The 22,263-nt window shown below is 40.2% G+C and overlaps 1 protein-coding gene across 4 annotated transcripts in view; it reads left to right on the top strand.

The window, feature by feature from the left end:
- Positions 1-22,263, top strand: part of ERGIC2 (ERGIC and golgi 2) — a 56,489-nt gene that overhangs the window by 7,871 nt on the left and 26,355 nt on the right. For all 4 annotated transcript variants that reach the window (XM_048836311.2, XM_048836310.2, XM_048836309.2 and 1 more), the window contains exons 2-11: positions 4,624-4,672; positions 5,255-5,303; positions 6,101-6,246; positions 8,990-9,098; positions 11,135-11,181; positions 12,681-12,751; positions 15,109-15,149; positions 16,731-16,832; positions 18,385-18,480; positions 21,176-21,231. In XM_048836311.2, coding sequence (XP_048692268.1) covers positions 6,141-6,246; positions 8,990-9,098; positions 11,135-11,181; positions 12,681-12,751; positions 15,109-15,149; positions 16,731-16,832; positions 18,385-18,480; positions 21,176-21,231 — 628 coding nt within the window. In that variant the 5' untranslated portion in view covers positions 4,624-4,672; positions 5,255-5,303; positions 6,101-6,140. The remainder of the gene's footprint in view (positions 1-4,623; positions 4,673-5,254; positions 5,304-6,100; positions 6,247-8,989; positions 9,099-11,134; positions 11,182-12,680; positions 12,752-15,108; positions 15,150-16,730; positions 16,833-18,384; positions 18,481-21,175; positions 21,232-22,263) is intronic.

Genomic DNA, 22,263 nt, shown 5'->3' with positions numbered 1-22,263 from the left:
GTTCCTAATAAACCTAAATCCTTCCTCTGAACATGATCATCTCATCCACACATTGAGATCCTTCAGTTCTGCCTGTCTCACTGGCACTGTGCATGGCATTGCAACCATTTCAAAAAATGCCACCAGGGAGGTCCTGGACTTCAATCTCCTACCTAGCTGCCTACATTTGGCCTCTAGGGCCTCTTTCCTACCTTTCTCTGTGTCATTGGTACTTAAATGTATCACGACCATCACTTAAATGTACCTCCTCCCCAGCACTGCACATACATCTGTCTAGATGTCTCGAGGGATCTGCAACCTTTGCACCCAGCAGGCAATTCACCATGTAGTTCTCCTAGTCATCACAAACTCAACTATATGTATTTTAATAGTCAAATCCCTGATTACTATTGTCTCTTCCTAATAACAGGGATCCCCTCCCCTGGAGAGGTAACCTCAGTGTGAGAAAATACCATAACATAATCTGAAACTGTGGGATCTGCTCTAGCTTGATGTTCTCCTTCCCTAAGACTTTCATCCTCTTCAATAGCACAGTGGCTGTTGGACTGGGTGTGAGACTGCTCTAATGTGGCCCAGAAGGTCTTGTTTGTGTACCTCTGTTTCCCTTAGCTCCTTCAGTTCAGCCACTCTTGTCTCAAGCCCATACTTATCTCAGAGGGGAATGGAGCTGCTTGCACCGAATGCACACATGCCTCCTGCCCACACTCAGGTGATCATACATGCTGCATTCAGTCCACTCCGCTGCTGCCCTTCTGTCTGCATTATTTTTACTCTTGCAGGTTGTGTTTTTTTGGGTTTTTTTTGAGGGGGGCATTTATTACTCTAAGTTTATCATGTAATAAACATTCTATCTAGCTTTCATGCTCCCTCTCTAAACTCCTTGTCAAAACTCCCCTGCTTGCTGCTCCTGTTCACTAGCTCCTCTAGTTGCATAGGAGCTGGCTGTCAGTGTCTGCGTTCTAGAGCTAGGCACTTTGTGCCAGGTACTGTACACCTCTCCCAAAATGTCTACACCCTTTGAAATCTATTGACCAATTTGCTTTTTCCTTTCAATACTGAAATCAGTATGGGTGTCTTCTGCAGTGTTTAAGGGCCTGATTCTCTACTCAGACTGTAGAGTAATCAGTGGAGTAATAGTGGTGTAAATGAGAAGGAAAATCCAGCCCTACCATTCTGATTTGGTAGCATCACAGATGCAAATGACTACACAAAGTACAAGGCAGTGGAGAGACTCAAGCCCTGAAAGTGAGAAGGGAATATTACGAGATTAAAATGACCAATTGGAAACATTTACCAGTGCTTTGTTCAGTCTTGTTTTAAATGCATTTGGCTTCCATCCTTTTCCTTTGAAGGCTATTGCTCATTGTATCAGTTCTTATCCTTAGCAAATTTCTTCTGATATTCAGCCCATGTTTTCCTTTTGATTAATGCATCCCACCCATTTTGATATTACTGTAACAGCAGTCCTTGGCCCTGGTCTTGGAAAACTTGCACACACACAGGAGTAGTCCCATATGAATTGCAGTTAAGCATGTGCATAGACCTTTGCAGAACCGAGGCCTTTAAAGATGAACTGCAAATCCTTTTAAAAAAAAGTTTTAATGTCCTTTATGCTCTTTTATGTTGTATAAAGACTGTTTAAATCGGTGGTTCTCAACCCACAGCCTGCAGTCCGCTTGCGGCCCAATCAGCACACAGCTGCGACCCAGGTGACATCCTCATGGCCATACAGTGTATATATATTGTGTGGATGTGTCCCACGTAACCCACAGAGAGCTGCATTTGTGGTCCAGAATGGTAAATAGGTTGAGAACCACTGGCTTAAATTCTTCTGTCAGTTTCCTCTGGACGCCCCTCTTTTCCCTCTTGGAAGTATCAGATCCTCTCTTCCCTGTGTGGGGCTCTCTGTGCAGCAATTTTTGTTTGTGTCGAGGCACTGTAAAGCTGTAGAAATATCTGTAGTGCTAGCACAGAGAAATCACAATAACTCCACTGTGTTCAGTGCTCTCCGTGCTTGTATCCCTGGAGAAGGATTTGCCCAGTAATTTTTATTGGAACCTATAAAGTTCTCTCCAAATAGCGCAGTTCAGGAAAAAGAACAGTGCATCTTTTCATATATATCGTTAATGGTTTTTATTAGGGCTGTCAATTAGTCATAGTTAACTCACACGATTAACTCAAAAAATTAATCGTGATTAATCACATTGTTAAACAATAGAATACCAATTAAAATGTATTAAATATTTTTGTGTATTTTTCTAAATTTTCAAATGTATTGATTTCTGTTACAACACAGAATACAAAGTGTACAGTGCTCACTTTATATTTTTATTTTTGATTACAAATATTTGCACTGTAAAAATGAAAGACAAAAGAAATAGTATTTTTCAGTTCACCTCATACAAGTACTGTAGTGCAATCTCTTTTCCGATGAAGTGAGCTGTAGCTCACGAAAGCTCAAATAAATTTGTTAGTCTCTAAGGTGCCACAAGTACTCCTTTTCTTTTTGTGAATACAGACTAACACGGCTGCTACTCTGAAACCTCTCTTTATTATGGAAGTGTAACTTACAAATGTAGATTTTGTTTGTTTGTTACATAACTGCACTCAAAAACAACCCAATGTAAAACTTTAGAGCCTACAAGTCCACTTAGTCCTACTTATTCAGCCAATTGCTAAGACAAACAAGTTTGTTTACATTTACGGGAGATAATGCTGCCCGCTTCTTGTTTACAATGTCACCTGAAAGTGAGAACAGGTGTTTGCCTGGCACTTCTGTAGCTGGTGTTGCAAGGTATTTACGTGCCAGATATGCTAAACATTCGTATGCCCCTTCATGCTTTGGCCACCATTCCAAAAGACATGCTTCCATGCTGATGATACTCGTAAAAAAAAAAATAAAAAAAAATAGTGTTTTAATTAAATTCGTGATTGAACTCGTTGTGGGAGAATTCTATGTCTCCTGTTCTGTTTTACCTGCACACATCTGCCATATATTTCATGTTATAGCAATCTCGGATGATGACTCAGCACATGTTTGTTTTAAGAACACTTTCATAGCTGATTTGACAAAATGCAAAGAAGGTACCAATGTGAGATTTCTAAAAATAGCTACAGCACTTGACCCAGGGTTTATGAATCTAAAGTGCCTTCCAAAATCTGATTGGGATGGGGTGTGGAGCATTGATTTTAGAAGTCTTAAAAGAGCAACACTCCGATGCAGAAACTACAGAACCCGGACCACCAAAAAAATCAACCTTGTGCTGGTGGCATCTGACTCAAATAATGTAAATGAACATATGTTGGTCCACTCTGCTTTGGATTGTTTTTGAGCAAAACCCATCAGCAGGGTGGACATATGTCCCCTGGAGTGGTGATTGAAGCATGAAGGGACATATGAATCTTTCGTGCATCTGACATGTAAATATCTTGTGATGCCGGCTACAACAGTGCCATGTAAATGCCTGTTCTCACTTTCAGGTGACGTAAACAGGGGCAGTATTATCTCCTGCAAATTGTAACCAAACTTGTTTGTCTGAGCGATTGGCTGAATTAGGACTGTGTGGACTTGTAAAACTTTAGAGCCTTCATTGTTTGTTTTATTTTTGAATGCAGTTTTTTTTGTGTATAATTCTACATTTGTAAGTTCAGCTTTCATGATAAAGAGATTGCACTACAGTATTTGTATTACATGAATTGACAAATAGTACTTTGTTTTTTACTGTGAAAATATTTGTAATCAAAAATATAAAGTAAGCACTATACACTTTGTATTCTGTGTTGTAATTGAAATCAATATATTGAAAATGTAGAAAATATCAAAAAATATTTAAATAAATGGTATTCTATTATTAAGAGCGTGATTAATTGTGCCATTTAATTTTTTTAATCGCTTGACAGCCCTACTTTTTATTCTTCCATAGTTGTAATAATGACCAGTTAGCAAGGAATTCATTCACAGTGTCTCCCTACCTTTATTTGCACTTACTAGAAAAATGTCTTATAGTAAAGGAGGTAGTCACAACTTGTATTAAGTTGTAATTAGCTAAAATTATAATATTGAATAGTTTTCTTTCCCCGGCGCGCACGCTCTCACACTCACTCTCACCAGCATTGCCCACTCTAGCCTCTTCTCTCTACGTGCTCTACTTGCTCCACTTCCACCCCTGTCTCCAATCTGGATCGATTACACACTCTCTCACACTCACACACCATTGCCCACTCTAGCCTCCCCTCTCTCTTCTTGCTCCTGGCTTCTTGCTCTCTTCTTGAACCCATTCCTGGCTTCAACCTGGATTATCAAATTTCGGGGCATTTTTGAAAGTGGATAAGCATTGCAACTCGGGCAAAAGGCACAGTAAGGGCAGCAGCTTCATTGGGGCTTCACTTGCCTTAATGGTCATATGCGTTGTACATGCCCATTAGACAATAGTAGGAGGGTGAGCATGTGCAGAAGCAAAAAGGGCATGTTTGGAGGCTGGGCAGATTCTCTCAGCGCTAAAGATTTTCGTGCACATGTAAACTTTGTAATTTCAAGTTTTTTATAGGCAATGGATGCATTGCTGATAATCGAAATAGCCACTTAGATTATGACTTGTTTGGGATTCCTTCTTTTTGTTTTAGAACCTCGCTTCAAAATACCGAAGAACATCAAGAGAGACAAAGGGTCAAGGTAAGACAACCTGTGTGCTGATCTTTTTTGGATATTGATGCAAAACTATAAATATCTGTGGCGTTTAAAATATTGTGTGTTAGATTCTCTGATATGTAATATGTTCTTCTCCAGCACTCCCCACCCCCCACCAACTGCTTCATCCATTGTCCCATTCCAGCACCGCTCCCACCCTACTTCATTCCCCTTTACACCTGACTGTCACTAACAATCCCCTTGTCTTCCACCCATCTTCACTCTCCTGACCTGCTCCAGCCTCTCGTCCTTCCCTTCTTCTCTTCCCACTTACTTGTTGGCATCCTCATCTTTCTGGCCTGCAAACCCTCTCACACCACTGACCTGCTCCAGCCTCTCTCCAGTCTCCGCTGACCTGCTTCAGCAATCCTTCCTCCACTCTCAACCTGCATAAATAATGCTATAGGCATTTCAGGAAAACTCAGAACAAGGGAGAGAGTCAGGGCAGCAGTTTTATTTTCCCATTGGGCATATGCACATAATTTGCATATGACTTTTGGGGCAGTCTTAGGAGTCTGGACATATACGGGTTAACAGGTTACTTTGGATTCTGTTCTTTCTTTTTAGTACATCACTCCACCTTCCCTAAGAACAGCAAGACAGTCATCAGGACAAGGTAAGACAACTTGTGTGCTGCGGGTTTGTGTGAGTTAATTCAAAAGCGTAGGCATATTGGGAAGTTGATTGATTGTGACCTGTGTTAGAATTTGGTGTGCAATTTTCAGGCATGTGTCATGTGCAGTGAAAACAAATGGCTTTACTTCTGTGAGCACAAAAAGATGTGCCGGTATGAGTATCCAGAATATACAAGCTTAAAAAAAAAAAAGGCTTATTTTGACTTCCTTCAAGGAAATTTTGTCCATGAACAATTTTTAGTTGCACATCGGTCTTTGAATGAATTTTACACTATGAATTATACTGCTTTTTCACTAGTAATGATCAGATTATTGACAGGATGATTCTTTCTTTAGCATACAGTACAAATCTGCCTTAGCTGAACATGGGGGGTGGTGGGGGCACGATGAGGAGTGTGGAATCCTTCTGAGTCGTATGTAGCATGTTAGACATCCTCCATTAGTTAAGGCACTGACTTCGATTCACTGTCAGAAGTTTGGCTTTAGTACATTTAACTTAGAACTGACTTTAATCTTAATTAACTGCAATATCTGTCAATAATGATGATCATTTAGTTGTGTAAAATGGAAAGAATATATTATAATGAATGTTGAAGGCGTTACATTGCATCTTTCATCAAAAGATTTCTAAGTGTAAATTATTCACCGATTATTAAGATCATCTAGGCTGACCCCCTGCATAACGTAGACCATAGAATTTATTCCTATAATCGGTCAGTTTTAGGGCTGAAGCTGGATTGTTGGTGTCTCTAATTGGAACAATTTATTCTCAATATAGAGTGAATATATGAAGGAGGAAGTGGGGGAATCTGCTGAAGATGAGGCGATTGAATCGGAAGAAGACCCTGAATTTGATGAAAGAGTTGGATGCCTTTCCAAAGGTTCCTGAGAGCTATGTGGAGACTTCAACAAGTGGTGGAACAGGTAAGCCTTACTGAGACACTGGTGATGGCTGGCCTGATTAATTTGGTGAGTCTCTTTAGCGCATTTTGGTAGTAAATGTTTCAGTTGTGGGAAGACATGAGTTTACAAATGTGGATTTAAAAGACCTATACGGTGCTGTAGCTAATCCCTTTCAGGTGATGGCTCAATTTGTTTCTCCTGCTGTTGGACAAAATGTATGAATCTGTCACATGGGAAATTCTGTCCAGTAGTTAAGAATCAAACAGATGTAAGGGGTATATGTGCACCTATGATATAAATTAACAAAATGAGCTTTAGAGAGAGTTATGAATTTACCCCCCCCCCCAAACATGCTGTGCATACTTTCTAAATGGAATACAATTGAAGTGTACTGTAGCTACACTAAAATAAGACTGTCTATTGTGTCCCTCCTTCCAAAGCCTGCACTTGTGGAGTCCCACAAGGATTGGTCTTTCCCCTATCCTGTTCAACATCTATACAAAGCCATGACAATGTGAAACAGCATGGACTGAAATACCAGCGATATACAAGTGATATCCAGCTCTATATCACTTCAACATCAGATGCGAAAAGAATCATCTTCCCTAACTATTCTCTGGAAGACTGAGGCAATGTTAGCAGGGTGAGGGAAGCACTCAGTAATTCTGTAATACCCCCTCCACTGAAGGTATTTGTGCAGACTACAGCCTCAGTGTTCACCTGGGCTCCTCTCATTTCTATCTATAGGTGTCAGACCAGGCCAGAGTCATGGTTCTAACTGGCAATGCACAGCATGTGTCTCCAGATAAACCTCAGACATCTTTACTGTATTTCTGTGTGTATTCACAATAGCATGACTTTATGCATAATTTCTCAGTTCCAATGAGGACGTATGCAATGCACCTCTTGGATTAGAAATTGGCCATTAATCCAGTTTTTGGTGCTTTTTAATGTGTTCATTTGCTCAATCAAACACAAAGTGGGCTGAGTTTTGTGCATCTATAATTATTACAAAAAGAGGCTGGTAGTCTTGTTACTGGATTGATATGCACAAGTGACTTCCACAGGTTACCTCTTCTTATTGAATGAGTGGTGCATCTTATTTCCCTTATTTGTTTTTCTTGGCTGAGACTAGAAGCATAAATCTGTGATATGAAAGTCCAAGTTCTATAAGCCTGATTGGTACCAAGGCATTTCGTGCCCCCTACGCATTTCTTGCCCAGTCTTAACCATTTTAAGTTAGAGAAAGGTACGTGGGGTCTGCCACAGTTCAGGGCAACTGCACCTATATTCCCCCTCCGTAATCCCTCAAGGGCATCCACTCTAGGCTCCCAGCTCTTCAACTGTCACCTCTCTTTAGCAGACAGCTGCATCTATCTCCCTGCAGACTGCGGTTTTTCCAGGCTGCACAATTCCCTGCCTACTCTGTGGTATTCCCAGCAAGCCAGACTGCCTAAACAGGCCAGCATCTGCACTTTGTTTTCTCTCCAGAGATTATATGAATAGCGTAAATACTAGCAGTTGTATGTTACCACCTAGCTCTTTTTAAGCAAACTCATTTATTCTTAAGGGAAAAGCATTACAGAGAAAACATTATAAATATTAAAGAACCTACACACATTCTATAAAGCTTACTAGAGGTCACGCAACTCTGACTTCAGGCTCCGGTAGGTGTCAGCCTTTCCATGAGGATTGGGGCCCTGCCTGGGGCAGAAGGTCCTGTCCATTTGCTGACCCAGAAAGGAGGTTTTGAGTCAGTTTAAACTCAGGCTGTTTATCCAAAAGTCTCTTCTTTGTCTGTTGGTCAGGGAGAATCCAGTTTTAACCAGTATATGTGGAGCTGGTTCCCAGGAGCTGGTGCATTGCTGTGGGGGTTGCAACCTTGCTGATTTGCCTTAATCACCACTGACTGCTTTTAGTTAGGAGGAGTTGTGCATGGAGTAGAACACAATCATATATAAACTATTCATTTAAAACAATAGACCTAAAGCTACTTAAACTTAATTCAATAAGGTCTCCCAAGGATATACAGGAACTGATCATATCAGTTACAGGGTAATGCTGCAAACATCAGGGTTTACTTTTTATTCAGGCTATTTTAACTAAAGGAAATCTTCTGTGTGAATACCGAAAATCCCAACGGGCTCTGTGTTTAGTAGCCTGTGCTGTCATTGTAATGGAGCTGGATTTGATTTTCAGGCCCTGTGCATGGTGATGGATATATTGTACACACAATATGCTTAGCCTTTGAGCAGAGGGCAGAGCACCTGGATACCATGATGATGGGGCACTTCTGTAAATAAGTAGCTGGAAAGCTCATCTTGCTCTGTGGTTATCTTTGTATTTGAAAAAGGATCAGCAATGATGGACTTAAGTCCATCCAGCACCCCTTATTCATGGAAAGTTATTATCATGTGGCATCCTTGAAGTGGAGGGAGAAAATTTTTATGGACTCTATGAAATGTTTTCTGAGGACACAGCCCATCATACCCAAAATATATTTTTGGATTGGGACTTTCAGTATTTTTGTTCTTCCTATGTAAATGAGAAAATTGTACAGTTGATGATGTGTTTCTAAGAGAATTTTTGCACTTATGGCTTATTTGTGATAAATATAGTCAAGACCTGAACTCAATAAATTCATTTATTTGCACAAAAATGCCTTCCTTAAGTATTAAATTCTTTTTATTGTTTCTTTTTTGTAAATGCCAGCAGTAAATAACATTTTCTCACAAGCTGATCCTTTTTCTTTTTGATTTTTCAGTTTCTTTAATAGCATTTACAGCTATGGCTTTATTAACCATACTGGAGTTTATGGTGTATCGAGACACCTGGATGAAATATGAATATGAAGTAGACAAGGATTTTACTAGGTAACTTTTTATTCCTTAGAATTTCTTTTAAATTTAAGTTGTCTGCGTTTCATCAGCTGTTCTGAAAAAGAATGGATTTAAAATATTCTTGCCACTCATTAGCAACTACAGTTTGAAATTAAAATGGAAACAGGTGATTTACTTTTTGTTTTGTTGTTTAATACGCTGGGGCCAGGTTCAGTAAGAAACTGAAACACATCCGCCTTCCATGAAGAGGGAAGAGACTTGCTTTCAATCCAGCAACTTTTTGGATGTAGTCTCAGCCAAATCTAACACTTAAATCCAAGGTGCTGTTCTGGCACTCTTTCAACATTTTTGTCAGTATGCTTCTTGTTTTGCTTCTGAGTGCAGTTCAGAGTGATGAAGATTAATTTTAAAGCAATTCGCTGTCGACAACCAAGCTATCTGAAGATTGCCTGTCATCTTACTACATGTCATGACAACCGAGGTTGGCTGGAGATACTCTTGCTGTCAGTTCCATGTGCTTGCCTGATTTTTCTGAGGTGCTACGTGCTCACAACTCCACTTGAAGTCAGTGGGAGCTGAACGTGGTCAGTGCCTCTGAAGATCGGGTTTTGTGTAACCCAGTTCACAGATGTGATGTACATTTTTGAAAATTGGCTTAAAGTGGTGATTGTGTTATGTCAAAAGTTCAAAAAGACCTATTTATTCAGAAAAAGAATTTCTATAATAGGTTTAAGTGAGATGCATGCAAAACTCAGGTTTTGCCCCTCAAAGAAAAATCCATTCGAACAGACTGACATCCTCCTATTGCACGCAGTTACATAGCCTTTGACTCCTTCGTCAAAGTGTCTCTTAAGTTTGGCTGAAAAGCTATCTTGGGTGAGTGTAGCAAACCTTCCCTTTTTAAACTGTGCAACCTGCATCTTAAGTATATATTGGTGAAGAGGTTTCTTTGCAAAGTCACTTAGCCTGCGTGTGCCTCTGTTTTCCATCTGTAAAATGGGATTAATAGCACGTACTCACCTCACAAGGGTGTTCTGAGGATAAACATATTAAATATTGTGATGTGCTCCGATATTACTGATATAGAGGCCATATAAGTACCTCAGATAGATAGAAGGAATAGTCCGGATTCATATGACTTTTTGTTTGTTTTCGTTTGCTGCTTGAAAAGTCCTGCTTTTAAAAGTGGCTGTACTTTGGTGCTTGAAAAGTCCTGGTTTCAAAAACAGAAGTCTGTACCAAAGGCAATAGCATTTTCTGGCAGCTGGATCCCAATTTGAGTCAGACAGAGCAGCTGTTGAATTGTGATCGTGTAGGATTCTCACTGAAATGAAATAAAAACCTGCTCCTGCAGACATAGTCGCCAACTTCGTCTGTTCCCAGGGGGTGCTCGACTCCCGCCTCATCTTTTCCCACCTCCACCTGCCCCCGCTCCTCCTCCTCCACCCCCACCAGCACTTTCTGCATGCTGCTGAACAGCTGATCTGTGGCGCGTGGAGGAGTTGATTGGTGGGGCTGCTGGTGGGTGCTGAGCACCCACTATTTTTTTTTTTCCATGGGTGCTCTGGGGCTAAAGCAAGAAGTAGATGTTCAAATCCTTGCACAGGGTTTTAGCTTTGTGACCCCCCTGTACCTCCCATTCCACTAAATTCATTGGGAGCTGTGTGCTACTACAGTCTCCTGAAAATATACTTCAAAATATTACTGACAATGGAGACACTGCTTTTCTGCAACCTTTGGGGTTTTATAAGAGGTAGCTAAATTCCTGAACCAGTCATATTTCATTTAGTTTTTAAAGTTAATTGCAATATTTAATTTTTCTATGAAACTGGTTTTCCCTTTGCCACTCGTCTTGTCTTGTATTAAAGGCTAAAGTGGTGACTAGGACACTGGGTGACTTTCTAAACTAGTCTCTAAACCTCTCTGCCTACGGGGATAGTATTTACCTGTGCTGGTATTCATTTTGCCCTTGGAGTGCATTTCTGTACATATTCTCACATAGTTATTTTGTCTTGGCATCTGTACTAAATTTACTTAATATTGCAAATTTTTGCTTTTTTGTCTTCCAGTAAATTAAGAATCAATATAGATATTACTGTTGCCATGAAGTGTCAATGTAAGTATTCCATCAGCATGACAGTGCTGGTGGTTGTGGTTTTTTAAAAAAATTGGTATTGCTTTCAGATTAAAAATAACATGCTTATGATAACTTGTTCCGACATCTTGATTTTGGCTGTCCAAGAAGAGAGGATGATTGTTCTAGATTTTGTTGAGCAATAATATGTAGCTTTATTCCTGAGTCACAGGATTAGGCATAGTTAACTGAGAGCAGACAGGAGCAATTTATCAAAGTCGTAAGTCAGGCAGATCATAAACGTGCTCTGCTGTTTGGTGGCATTTACAACAAAACTAAGACAGAGAGAGGGTTAGTTTCATGCTGAGCTTGGCCGTGTTCAGTCAGTGCCTTCGTAATCGTTAAACACAGGTTCACAGCTCTTTTTCAACAAGCAGTGGGTAATTACATTTCATTTGTCTACATTGTAGTTTTTTTTTTTTTTTTCAGAGTAGCAGCCGTGTTAGTCTGTATCCGCAAAAAGATTCTTTTTTTATCCTTGACTGACAGAGAAAACAGTTTTTCCGAGACAGATTGTTGGTGTTAAGGTTTTGTCTACATTCTATATTGAATCCCTCTTTTCATGGGTCTTACACAGCTATAATATTTTTAGATTGTGTGATGCTGAAGTTTGTCTCATAATTGTTTTGATTTACAAGTACCCCATTCCCTACTCTCATGGGTTATTTTAAATGTTAATCTGCCACAAGAGTAGCAGATAGGAACTCTCTGAAATCTAAACCTGGCTCTGATACAGACTCTCTGTTTGGTCTTGGGCAACTCCTTAAACCGCTCTGCCTCAGTCCTGCCATATGATAAATGGGTACAATACTTAGTTACCTCATCAGGCTGTTATGACAATTACTGTTTGTCACGCTCTTGGGAGGTGCAAAGTGCTAAATAAGAGCTTAAATATTATCAGTATGCTTTTTGCAGTTAGTTTTAAATAAATCTATCTTCCAATGTGTTTTCCTTCTTTTAAAAAAACCAAATAGCTTAGTCTCTCTGTGGACTAGTGTCATTTTAGATTTGATAACTGCGTTTATGTAAATGGAAGAGATTTAAGTTTGCACTGATCAATTTGTGTGTGGGAAATGTGTATAAGTGTGTGTGTATATAGAGCTACAGTAATTACACTTCATATAATATTTTGTCCAGTACTTTCTGTTTAAGAAGAGCAGTAAATGAGCATTCTCTGAAAGTGATATATCAGTGAGAAATGATGCTTCTCCTAAAAACTGTCTCTGTCCCCTTCTCTCTCTGTGATGTTTTGTTAGGTGGATTGAAAAGTTTTTTCAGTCATCAGTTTCTTGCCAGCTTTTTTTCCTCTACTAGTATGGACTTGCATCCTGTTAATAAAGAATAGATTTTCTCACCGTAATTAGTTACTGATAGGTTTGAAGAGATGCTGTCAAGCTTGATTTCTACTGGATATTTTTTGTTTTTATTCATATTTATATTTTCTTTTAATATTTGCTGTTTTGTTTTGTTTTTTGAAACAGATGTGGGGGCTGATGTTTTGGATTTAGCAGAAACAATGGTTGTCTCTGCAGATGGCTTAGTTTATGAACCGGTAAGTTTATTCCATTTTCTTTATAAAGATGGTGCTCTTTATTAGCTGTGACATGCCTTTTTCATTTTGGCTGAACCATACCTCCAAAACTATTATCCAGTCCTGAAGTTGGACCCATGCAGAGTAACACTGAAGTCAGTTATGCTCCACATGGTCACAAAGGTTTGTCCATGCAAAACTGGTTTCAGGATTGGCTATGTGAGCTTAATATGCTCATGCTAGAAAGAAATGCTGTCCAGAAATGTATTTTCATTGTGACCATGGAACTATGTTTTCTGCATGCTCGCTCATTGTTAGTGTGCAAATTTAAGTCTTTAACTTAAGAAAACTACAGCATATTCCCTGTTCTTGGGTCCGCATTCATGAATAGATTTGGAATATTCTATAGCTATTAAGTTACATCACTATTAGGTAGCATGTGTGTTTCTATTGCTGAATTATAACAGCTAACAATTGGCTCTGTATTCATTTTCCTGTCAATTAAATAAATGAAGAACTCCCATTGGCAGCTTTGCTTAATTTTGCTTTGTGTTTCTGTAAAGAGAGAGTAGAATCTGAAAATATTTTCTGTTGTCTTCTCCCCCAATTTAGGTGTATTCTTTTAATGTTGGTTCCTTGAGTTGCTTTTTCATTTTGGGCTTTTCATGTTTTTCCTGTGAAGTGGTTCAACAGACTAACTCATGGACTGTTGTTTATTTTTCAAGTACCATTGTGTGCGCGGTTTTTGTTGTTCTCGTCCAGCTGTTGGAGAACCAGCTTCAAGTGTTACCTGAAGTGCAATTACAAGTTCCTTAATGGATGCTCATTATTGTGGTGTCTTCTTATCTTTCAATTGAGCAGACAGTGGTGCATCTGGATATGAGATCTGCTTGATGCCGTTTCCTCAAGTCATCGAGTCCCATAGCAATTATATGCTGCTTCCCTGAAGCAGCCTGTGGGTATGTCTACACAGCAACTAGACACTCACAGCTAGCCCATGCAAGCCGTCTTGGGATCGCAGGGCTCAGGCTGCGGAGCTGTTTTGTTGCTTTCTTGATTTCCCAGCTGGGCTGGAGCCCTGTAAAGTGGGAGGCTCCCAAAGTTCAGGCTGCAGCCCAAGCCTGGAAGTCTACACAGCCGTCAAACAGCTCCACAACTTGAGCCCTGTGAGCCTGAGTCAGCTGGCATGGGCTTTGCTGTGTAGACATACCCTATAAGTCTAACTGCAAGTCAGTACAGTGGGCCTGAGTGAATGGGGTTAAATACCTTGTCCCCGGGGAGTATATGCTGCATCACAATTGTCTGTTTAGTTGCAGATTGATTGATTAAACCCATCAAGTAGTTCTGTCTGTAATTTCGTGGAGACTGTTCAGTTTACAGTAGCTGAGGAAATGCATATGACGTTATTGAACCTTTTCACTTCACTGATAATTCTGTGCCAGGAACAACTTGCAAATATTTGATTCTATCCCTCTCCTTTTTCCTTCTGTCTAACAAGAGTCTCTTAGCTGGCCGAGACTGTATATTTTGTAACATTACTGTCAGCCTGTGATCAGAAAGAAACCGCTAAAAGAAGTACCCTAAACAGCCCAATGCTGGTTTGAGTTTGCCAGGTCTCAGAGTAGCTAATAAGACCATGTGCGGTGTCTGTGTTTTTTCCAGCAGTGAGGTTGCAAGTGAAAGTCAACACCAGAGACAGAAGTCACATTTTCAATCTTTACTGTTTGTGTCCCCTAAGAAATGGGGTCTAACTGCAGCAGCAGCAGCAACAGGTCCAGCCCATCTCAACTAACATCTTCTCTTTTCACCAAAAGGACAGTTATTACCATCTTTAGTATCATCTAATAGACTGTAAAAACTCTCTCCAACTAAAGGGAAAGGAAATAAGGGATGTTAAAATGAAAGCCTTACTTAATACTTTACGTTTCAGGTGCTTTACCTGTTTTTCCTTCTTTGCTGTGTCTGTAATAAAAGGTTAAAATGGTGTTCAATGGTGTGTTTGCCATGGCAAAAAGTAGGCTGAGGTTTCGATATACCAAATGCTGAGCCTTGTTTAACATAGTTCAGTGTTGGACCGTGACTGCACTTCTTTTATTTTTAAACTATAGTTGCTACCTTTTGAACTATGTATAGTTATAAAAATCTGTCTCCTAGCTCCACATTGTTAGGATTAACTAATGAAAAGCTAAAATTTAAAGTCCGCTTTGGATTTACTGTATATGGGAAAAGTTGGATAAATCTTTTAGCACAAAATAAAATATTGTTAAATCACCTTCCTTTTTCCTGTTCTGAATTTTGTGGAGAGAACTTTGGTGGGGTGAAGTCATTGGTATTGCTTTCTGGTTATGTGTTACTATGTGTTTTCTTCTTTGTTGCAGGTAATATTTGATCTTACTCCCCAGCAAAGAGAGTGGCAGAGGTAATAGATCATTCTAAAGCACTGATGTGAATGCATGTAGATTGGACAACGATAGGTCTGCTTTTCTTTTGTCACTGGATATAGCTCCGAGAATGTGCTCTGAGTATACCTAAGTCATGTTTAAAAGAAACAAACCCAACCCTATGTTACCTTGCACAGATACTGCCCATAATCGTGCAGTACACACCCACTGAAACTGAAGCTCCTTTATTTTTCCTCTGGCTTTTTAGAGCTGGCTAGTCAGCATTCGGTGTCTTTGCCATGAATGAGTACTCCTTTCATTTTGTAAAATATAAAACTGTATGATTTATCTATCAGTCCTTGTAATAAACCAGTCCTGACGCATTTTATCTAGTTTAATTGCACGTGCGGTAGTTTTGGTAGTTTCGTTATCATAGAATATCAGGGTTGGCAGGGACCCCAGAAGGTCATTTAGTCCAACCCCCTGCTCGAAGCAGGACCAAATCCCAGTTAAATCATCCCAGCCAGGGCTTTGTCAAGCCTGACCTTAAAAACCTCTAAGGAAGGAGATTCTACCACCTCCCTAGGTAACGCATTCCAGTGTTTCACCACCCTCTTAGTGAAAAAGTTTTTCCTAATATCCAACCTAAACCTCCCCCACTGCAACTTGAACTTGAACTGCAACTTGAACTCATTTGCCATGTTTAGATGTATGTCAGGGTCATTAAACCAAAATAACTCGCCACCTTCAGCAGTTGAATTGATTACTGTTAGCACTTAAAGTTTATTGTTGTTCTCTCCTTCCTCTTGGATGCAGCTGGGGAGAGAAATGCTCCAATGTACTGTATAACACAACAGTAAGCAGACAAGTGCATATGTGCTTTAATGCGAGACCCTGGAGATTGCATGCAGGACTTTGTTTAATATGAATTTAGGCCTAGGATTCATTCTGATTTGTTTTTGTTGGAATTGGGAGGTTGGTTGAGATGGTGATGAGGAGGGATGTGTGTATGGAATCCCAAACTGCTGAGTTTACCAATGGAGCTACTGCCAAAGTAAATGAATGGTTGGGCCTGCCAACCTTAACTGTATGCAGTGTTGTTGTAGAGCCATATCAGTCCCAGGATAGTAGAGACAAAAGGTGGGTGAGGTAATATCTTTTTATTGGACCAATTTCTGTTGGTGAGTGGGAGATGTTTCAGGCTTACACAGAGCTCTTCTTCAGATCTTTTCCTGAAGAAGAGCTCTGCATAAGCTCAAAAGCTTGTCTGTCTCACCAACAAACCTTAACTGTGTCCTTCACATCTGAAAGCTGTGTCACAGAATCTAAAGCCTCTTTAAATTCATGCTTAGTTCTTTAGGAATCGTTTTCTAGTTTTACCATCCTCATGGCATACTATGGGAGTCCAACATCAGTGCTTTTATTTTTATTTTTTAAATTGTGTATATTTGAGCAGTAGGAATGTTTGGCATATGTCTGAATTTAACATACCATCCTTTTGCTGAACTGAGTTGTTTTATAATATGTAACTAATGTACCTGACGGTAACTATGAATTTATTTTCTGTTACTCTGTTGCATGCATTCCCACTTCCTGTACTCATCTGTGTGATCTTTTAGGATGCTGCAGTTAATTCAAAGTAGACTGCAAGAAGAACACTCCCTTCAAGATGTGATATTCAAAAGTGCTTTTAAAAGTGCTTCAACAGCACTGCCACCAAGGTGAGAGAGAAATTGTTGCATGCAGCTGATTTCACTTTCTCTCATGACTGATTGCTTTCTTTAATTCATTTCTGAAGACAAAGTTATAATGGTGAAGAGACTTGTATGCCTCTGCCTTGCTTCAGGTTTCCCTGAATCCAAAGCCTTTGTCTTAATGTTTTAGAGACTTGCTGGTCTGGGTTGTGAAGAAATCAGTAACAGTCTGAACTGGATTGTATTTTACTTACATCCTTAGTGTGCCAGCAAACACTTGCCGGAAAGGTTGTTACTTTTTTATATGAATCCATTTGTGTGTGTTTAGCATTTTTATGGTGATCAGCACCCCACAAGATTCAAGACTCATCACTTACCTGTCATGTATTAATGCTGCTTAAAATTAGTTACAAAATATTTTTGAATATTTTAAACAAATTGTATCTACTTATTTTGATGAACTACCTTTCTAAAACAATTTCAGAGCCCTCTCTTTCAGTTCTTTCATTTCAACCATCAACAGGTTTTTAACCTGCTTTATCAGGCACTTGCATTTCTAATATAAATAAAAAAATATTAAATCAGAAACAAACATGAATTTTTTCTTTAAAATCATTTAAATAACATATATATAAGACTTACTGTGCATGTCCTTATTTGGTGTAAATTTAAAAAAAAAAAAGTTTCTCCTTTTCCAATGCCAATAAATGCTCCCTCCCATAGTTAGTACACTGTGGTCTACTACACCTTTCCCATGTCTGGGGAGCGACTGTATTCTTTCATCTTAGGCCACTGCTCAAGAGTGCTCAGAAGTGATGCTCCCATTTCATTATCTTCTGCTCCCATTTCATTGTCTTCTGGGGTGCCATTTAAACTACACTTTGGGCTGTTTTAACAAACTGTTTTCAGAAGGAGATCTGGAAACTTTCAGGTGACATGGTTATACCAGCAAATGTGAGCAGGGCAAAATTTCTTAAACAGATGTTGAAAACTTTTCTTGGTACATGGTCATTAATTAGCTTTCAGCAACTGTTTTTGTTTTTTTTTTAATGTTTTGTGCTGTTCACCCTGGTCAGCACAGCTGACCTGAACAAACCATTTTCAATCTGAGTTGCTGAAAAGTGTTTCATGAGGTGACAGATATCCCAAGGGCCTGAGAAAGTCTTCTCTGTAATTGTTCTGGTTCTTGTCCATCTGGTTAGCCTCATCCCCTAGGAGTCTTGAACATTTGAGTGATGTGTTGAAACTCTGAGTGGCATCAGGCTGGCAAGGATATTGTTTATAAAATGAGCTACGCTTAATTTGTTTTCCTCTCAATGGGGGTGTGTAACTTTTGTGTGCTTAATCTACTATAAAATGTGCTTTTTAACATAGAAGTCCAGATGTTTTAAAGCTCATAATTTGTAATTACAGTTTGTTTTCCCTTTTCTGAATTTCTAGGTTGTACCAGAACGTTTATTTTCCATGGCAGAAGAATATGGTTTTCTAAACTTTACATTGATGCTATTTTTTTTACCTACATATAAAATAATCTCAATTACTGTGTTTTGAGCTGTTTCCCTGTTTCTTGTTCAAACAGGGAGGATAATTCGTTACTGCCTCCAGATGCATGCAGAATTCATGGTCATCTCTATGTCAATAAAGTGGCAGGAAACTTTCACATAACTGTGGGCAAGTATGTTCTTTTCACTTACTGAATATACCACAAATTGATCAAGACAGATGTGTGTGTAGTTAAGCAAAAAACTTTCTTTGGCTCACTTTTGCCTAGCTAGCTGCTTTTATCGTAATACAGATTCCCTTTCTGGTCATATTTTTCATATGGTATCTCTCATTTCAAACATCATATTTCTTCATGTCTGGTTGTAGTCAACATGAACTATGGAACTTTTTGAAATGTCTGCTGAAGTAGCTGCTTCTCCTGTGTTCAGCAATGTTGTCATATATCCATAAATTGAACCCTTACAGCTGATTAGATGAACTATTGCCTTTTGTTAACATGTGATAAAGTGACAGCTAATACTTTTAGAATGCTCGTACTTTCCTGTTATCTAATTGGGCCCAACCTTACTATACCTCTAACCCAGAGGTAGGCAAACTACAGCCCACGGGCCGGATCCCTCCTGCCTGGCCCCTGAGCTCCTGGCCCGGGAGGCTAGCCCCCAGCCCCTCCCCTGCAGCCTCAGTGTGCCGCACTGCCGGCGCAACGCTGTAGCCGGCTGGGCAGTGCAGTTGCAGAGCCGCAGCCTGCCCTGGTGCTCTGGGTGGCACGGCTGTAGCCCCGCCAGCCACCAGTGCTCCAGGCAGCACAGTAAGGGGGCACGGGGGGTTGGATAGAGGGCAGGGAAGTAGGGGTGGTGGTGGTCAGGGGCGGGGGTGTGGTTAGGGGTTGGGGCGGTCAGAGGGCGGGGAAGAGAGGGGTTGGATGGGGCCGGGGTCCCGGGGAGGGGTAGTCAAGAAGGATGGGGGGTTGGATGGGGGCAGCAGGGGGCAGTCAGGGGACAGGGAGAAGGGGTGGTTGGATGGGGCAGGGGTCCCGGAGGGCAAGTCAGGAATGAGTGGGGGGTTGGATGGGGCGGCAGGGGGCAGTCAGGGGTGGGGGGTCCAGGGGACAGGGAGTAGGGGGTGGTGGATGGGGTAGGAGTCCCGGGCGGGCCATCAGAGGACGGGGGGTTGGATGGGGCAGGAGTCCTGGGGGCGCTGTTGGGGCGAGAAGGGGTGGTCGGATAGGAGGCGGGGGCCAGGCCATGCCTGGCTGTTTTGTTTTTCTCCGCTAACCAGCCCTCCATACAATTTTGGAAACCCGATGTGGCCCTCAGGCCAAAAAGTTTGCCCGCCCCTACTGTAACCGTTCAAGAGCAAAGCTGTCATAATAAAGGGCATATGTTTCGCAGCACAGATTTTTGTTAGTTGTATGAATGAGATAATATAGTTATAGAAGCATGTTAGGGAGTCATGACTAAATGTGAATCACAGTTTCCTGACATGCTTCTGTAATCATGTTGTCTTGTAAACACTTTAAACTAGAGATCTGTATTGGAAACTTATGCCTCTAACCAAGCCAGATCATTGTGCACTAGCATGGCTGGAGGTGTCATGTTCACATGCCATGTGTGGTTTCTGCAATGACCCTTTCTTGGCCTGTGACTGTGCTCTGATTCTTCTCCTGCCTTGCCGACTGTTCTTTCAGCATCTATATACCTCCTTAAACAGCTCCTCATTCTTTTTCTCTATCCCTGTCTGACATCCCTAAGAGTTGCTAAACCCCCTCTTCTCACTCTATGGACCCACTGAATAACCATATCTCCTTTTGTGGTTTCAACTATCATCTCTGTTAGACTGAATCCGAAACCTACACCTCTAGTTTTGTGTCTCAAAATTGCCTTTGACATATGTTGTTAGGTGCCCAGCTGTCTTCTCAAGCTCAGTCTGTTCAAAATTGAAGCTCTAATCTCTCCCCTCCTACTCTATCTCCGTTGCCATCTCTTCTGTCCTTCCTGCATCCTAGCACAACCTGTCTTTTCTCTCTCATCCCCTTCATATCTATGCTCTTGCTAAGTCCTGTTGCTTCCTTCCTTCTGGTCGTGTCTTGCCTTGATTATTGTAGTCTTCTAGTGCCTCATCTCCCAATCTTTTATTCCGCACCCCTCACCCCCCATCTTCAATTTCTCCAAAATGCATCTGCTTAGGATAGTCACTCAACTTTTAATGTCTAAATGGTGAAGGAGGGTTTCTTTAATTCTGTTAGGTGTAAACCTCACACTAGATCATAGGGTAGTAAAAGCAAGCCTAGAAAGAAAACTTCTTTTTGAGTGTGAAGAGGGGCTGGGGAAGTGTGCCAGTTTTCCAATCCATGCTGGTCCTTTCCCAGTGTGATTCTGGTATTCCTTTTGTTTTCCTTCTCTCTTTCCTCGTGCTCTTCCAACCTCTCCCAATGCACATACTATAGAGTCCCACAAATGAATCTGATAATCTGCCTACTCACAAGGCAAGTGCAGGGAAGTCCATATTAACCCCTGGCACACTTGAGCTGTTACATGGTTGGTCTTGTACTGTATTTGGCCATGCCAGGATTTTACAGCTTTTCCCCTTGCAGCTCTCTGGCTAGACAAAACCTATTGGTGTTTCTAAAAATAACTTTTTGTGTATATTGGAGGATTTTCATGAGCTTAATGTGTCTTCAGGTGTTACTCTGGTTGTCTGTACTGAGCAACGATGAAAATTTCAATGCCCATTATAAAGAGCTATTTTATTGAAATCAAGGGAAAACTGGTGATTTGCTTTATGGAAACCCCAATTTTTATTATTTGAGCTTCTCCTAAGTGTTCGTTAAATCACCACTTTATCAAACATGTTTTTGCTTTCTTTAGGGCAATTCCCCATCCCCGAGGCCATGCACACTTGGCAGCCCTTGTGAGCCACGATTGTAAGCTTTTACTGTCCTCTTTCAAAAAACACTGTTGGTTCATAGCATCTCCTAGCTACTAATTTGGGCATTAGTGTAGTATTGGACACATACTATTGCTGAGATATTTCTAGCTGAGTGATTTGCATTGTAAAAGAAATCGGAGAATAGGCTTCAGGATATTATATTGTAAAGTGACAAATCTTTTCATGCATTTGACATTCACAGACTATCTGTTTATGCTGATTGTGTAACAGTCATAATGTAAAACGATATGTAAAATAATATGTAAATAACAATAAAAAGCATGTTATAATAGTATATCTTGGATTTCAGAAGTATTGTATAATAATCTGTATTTTTCAGAGAGCTTGTTCCCCTGCAATATTTAGACTATAAAAGGTTTAAAATTTCTGACCTCATAAAGCATTATTTCAGTGTTTTGGATTACTAGTCAGGCTGCTGAATGTATATTACTGCAGTGTGTGTGTGTGTGAGAGAGAGTAAATGTTACTGAAAATTTAGCTTTGCTTCCTGACTCTTTACTGTTTAAGCCTCCAATCCTGCAGTGGCTTCCATGTGAATTTAATTTTACATGTGTGTATTCCCATTGCAATTAATCATGTGCATAAATCTTTTCAGGATTAGGAACTAAATTAATAAAATTATTCTTGCATTATATAGGTTTGTGCATTTAATTAATAAAACAATTTAATCTTTCCAACACTTTTGGTCAGCCTGAAATGTGAACTGTAGAGTAATTCCAGGTGTCTTTGGCTGCTTCTTGGCCCTTTAACTCTTGGGCTGTTGCAAATGCCTGTACATTTAGATCTACATTGTATTGCCTATAAAAATGGGGGGGAAGTGCTGAGTTAAAATTGAACATACATATTTTTAAATATTGATGCCAGTAAAGCAAGCTTTGCTTATAATAAATACACATTTGGATTTGTGAAAACATTTACAAAAGTGCAAATCCTGAAAACATTTTATATCCATCCTAATAGCATTAAATATTCCAATTGATGCTTTTCCTGTTGTGCTGTGGGTGGG

This window comes from Caretta caretta, chromosome 1, assembly GCF_965140235.1.
Source record: "Caretta caretta isolate rCarCar2 chromosome 1, rCarCar1.hap1, whole genome shotgun sequence".
Lineage (NCBI taxonomy): Eukaryota > Metazoa > Chordata > Testudines > Cheloniidae > Caretta > Caretta caretta.
This window is presented reverse-complemented; position numbering and strand designations above follow the sequence as displayed.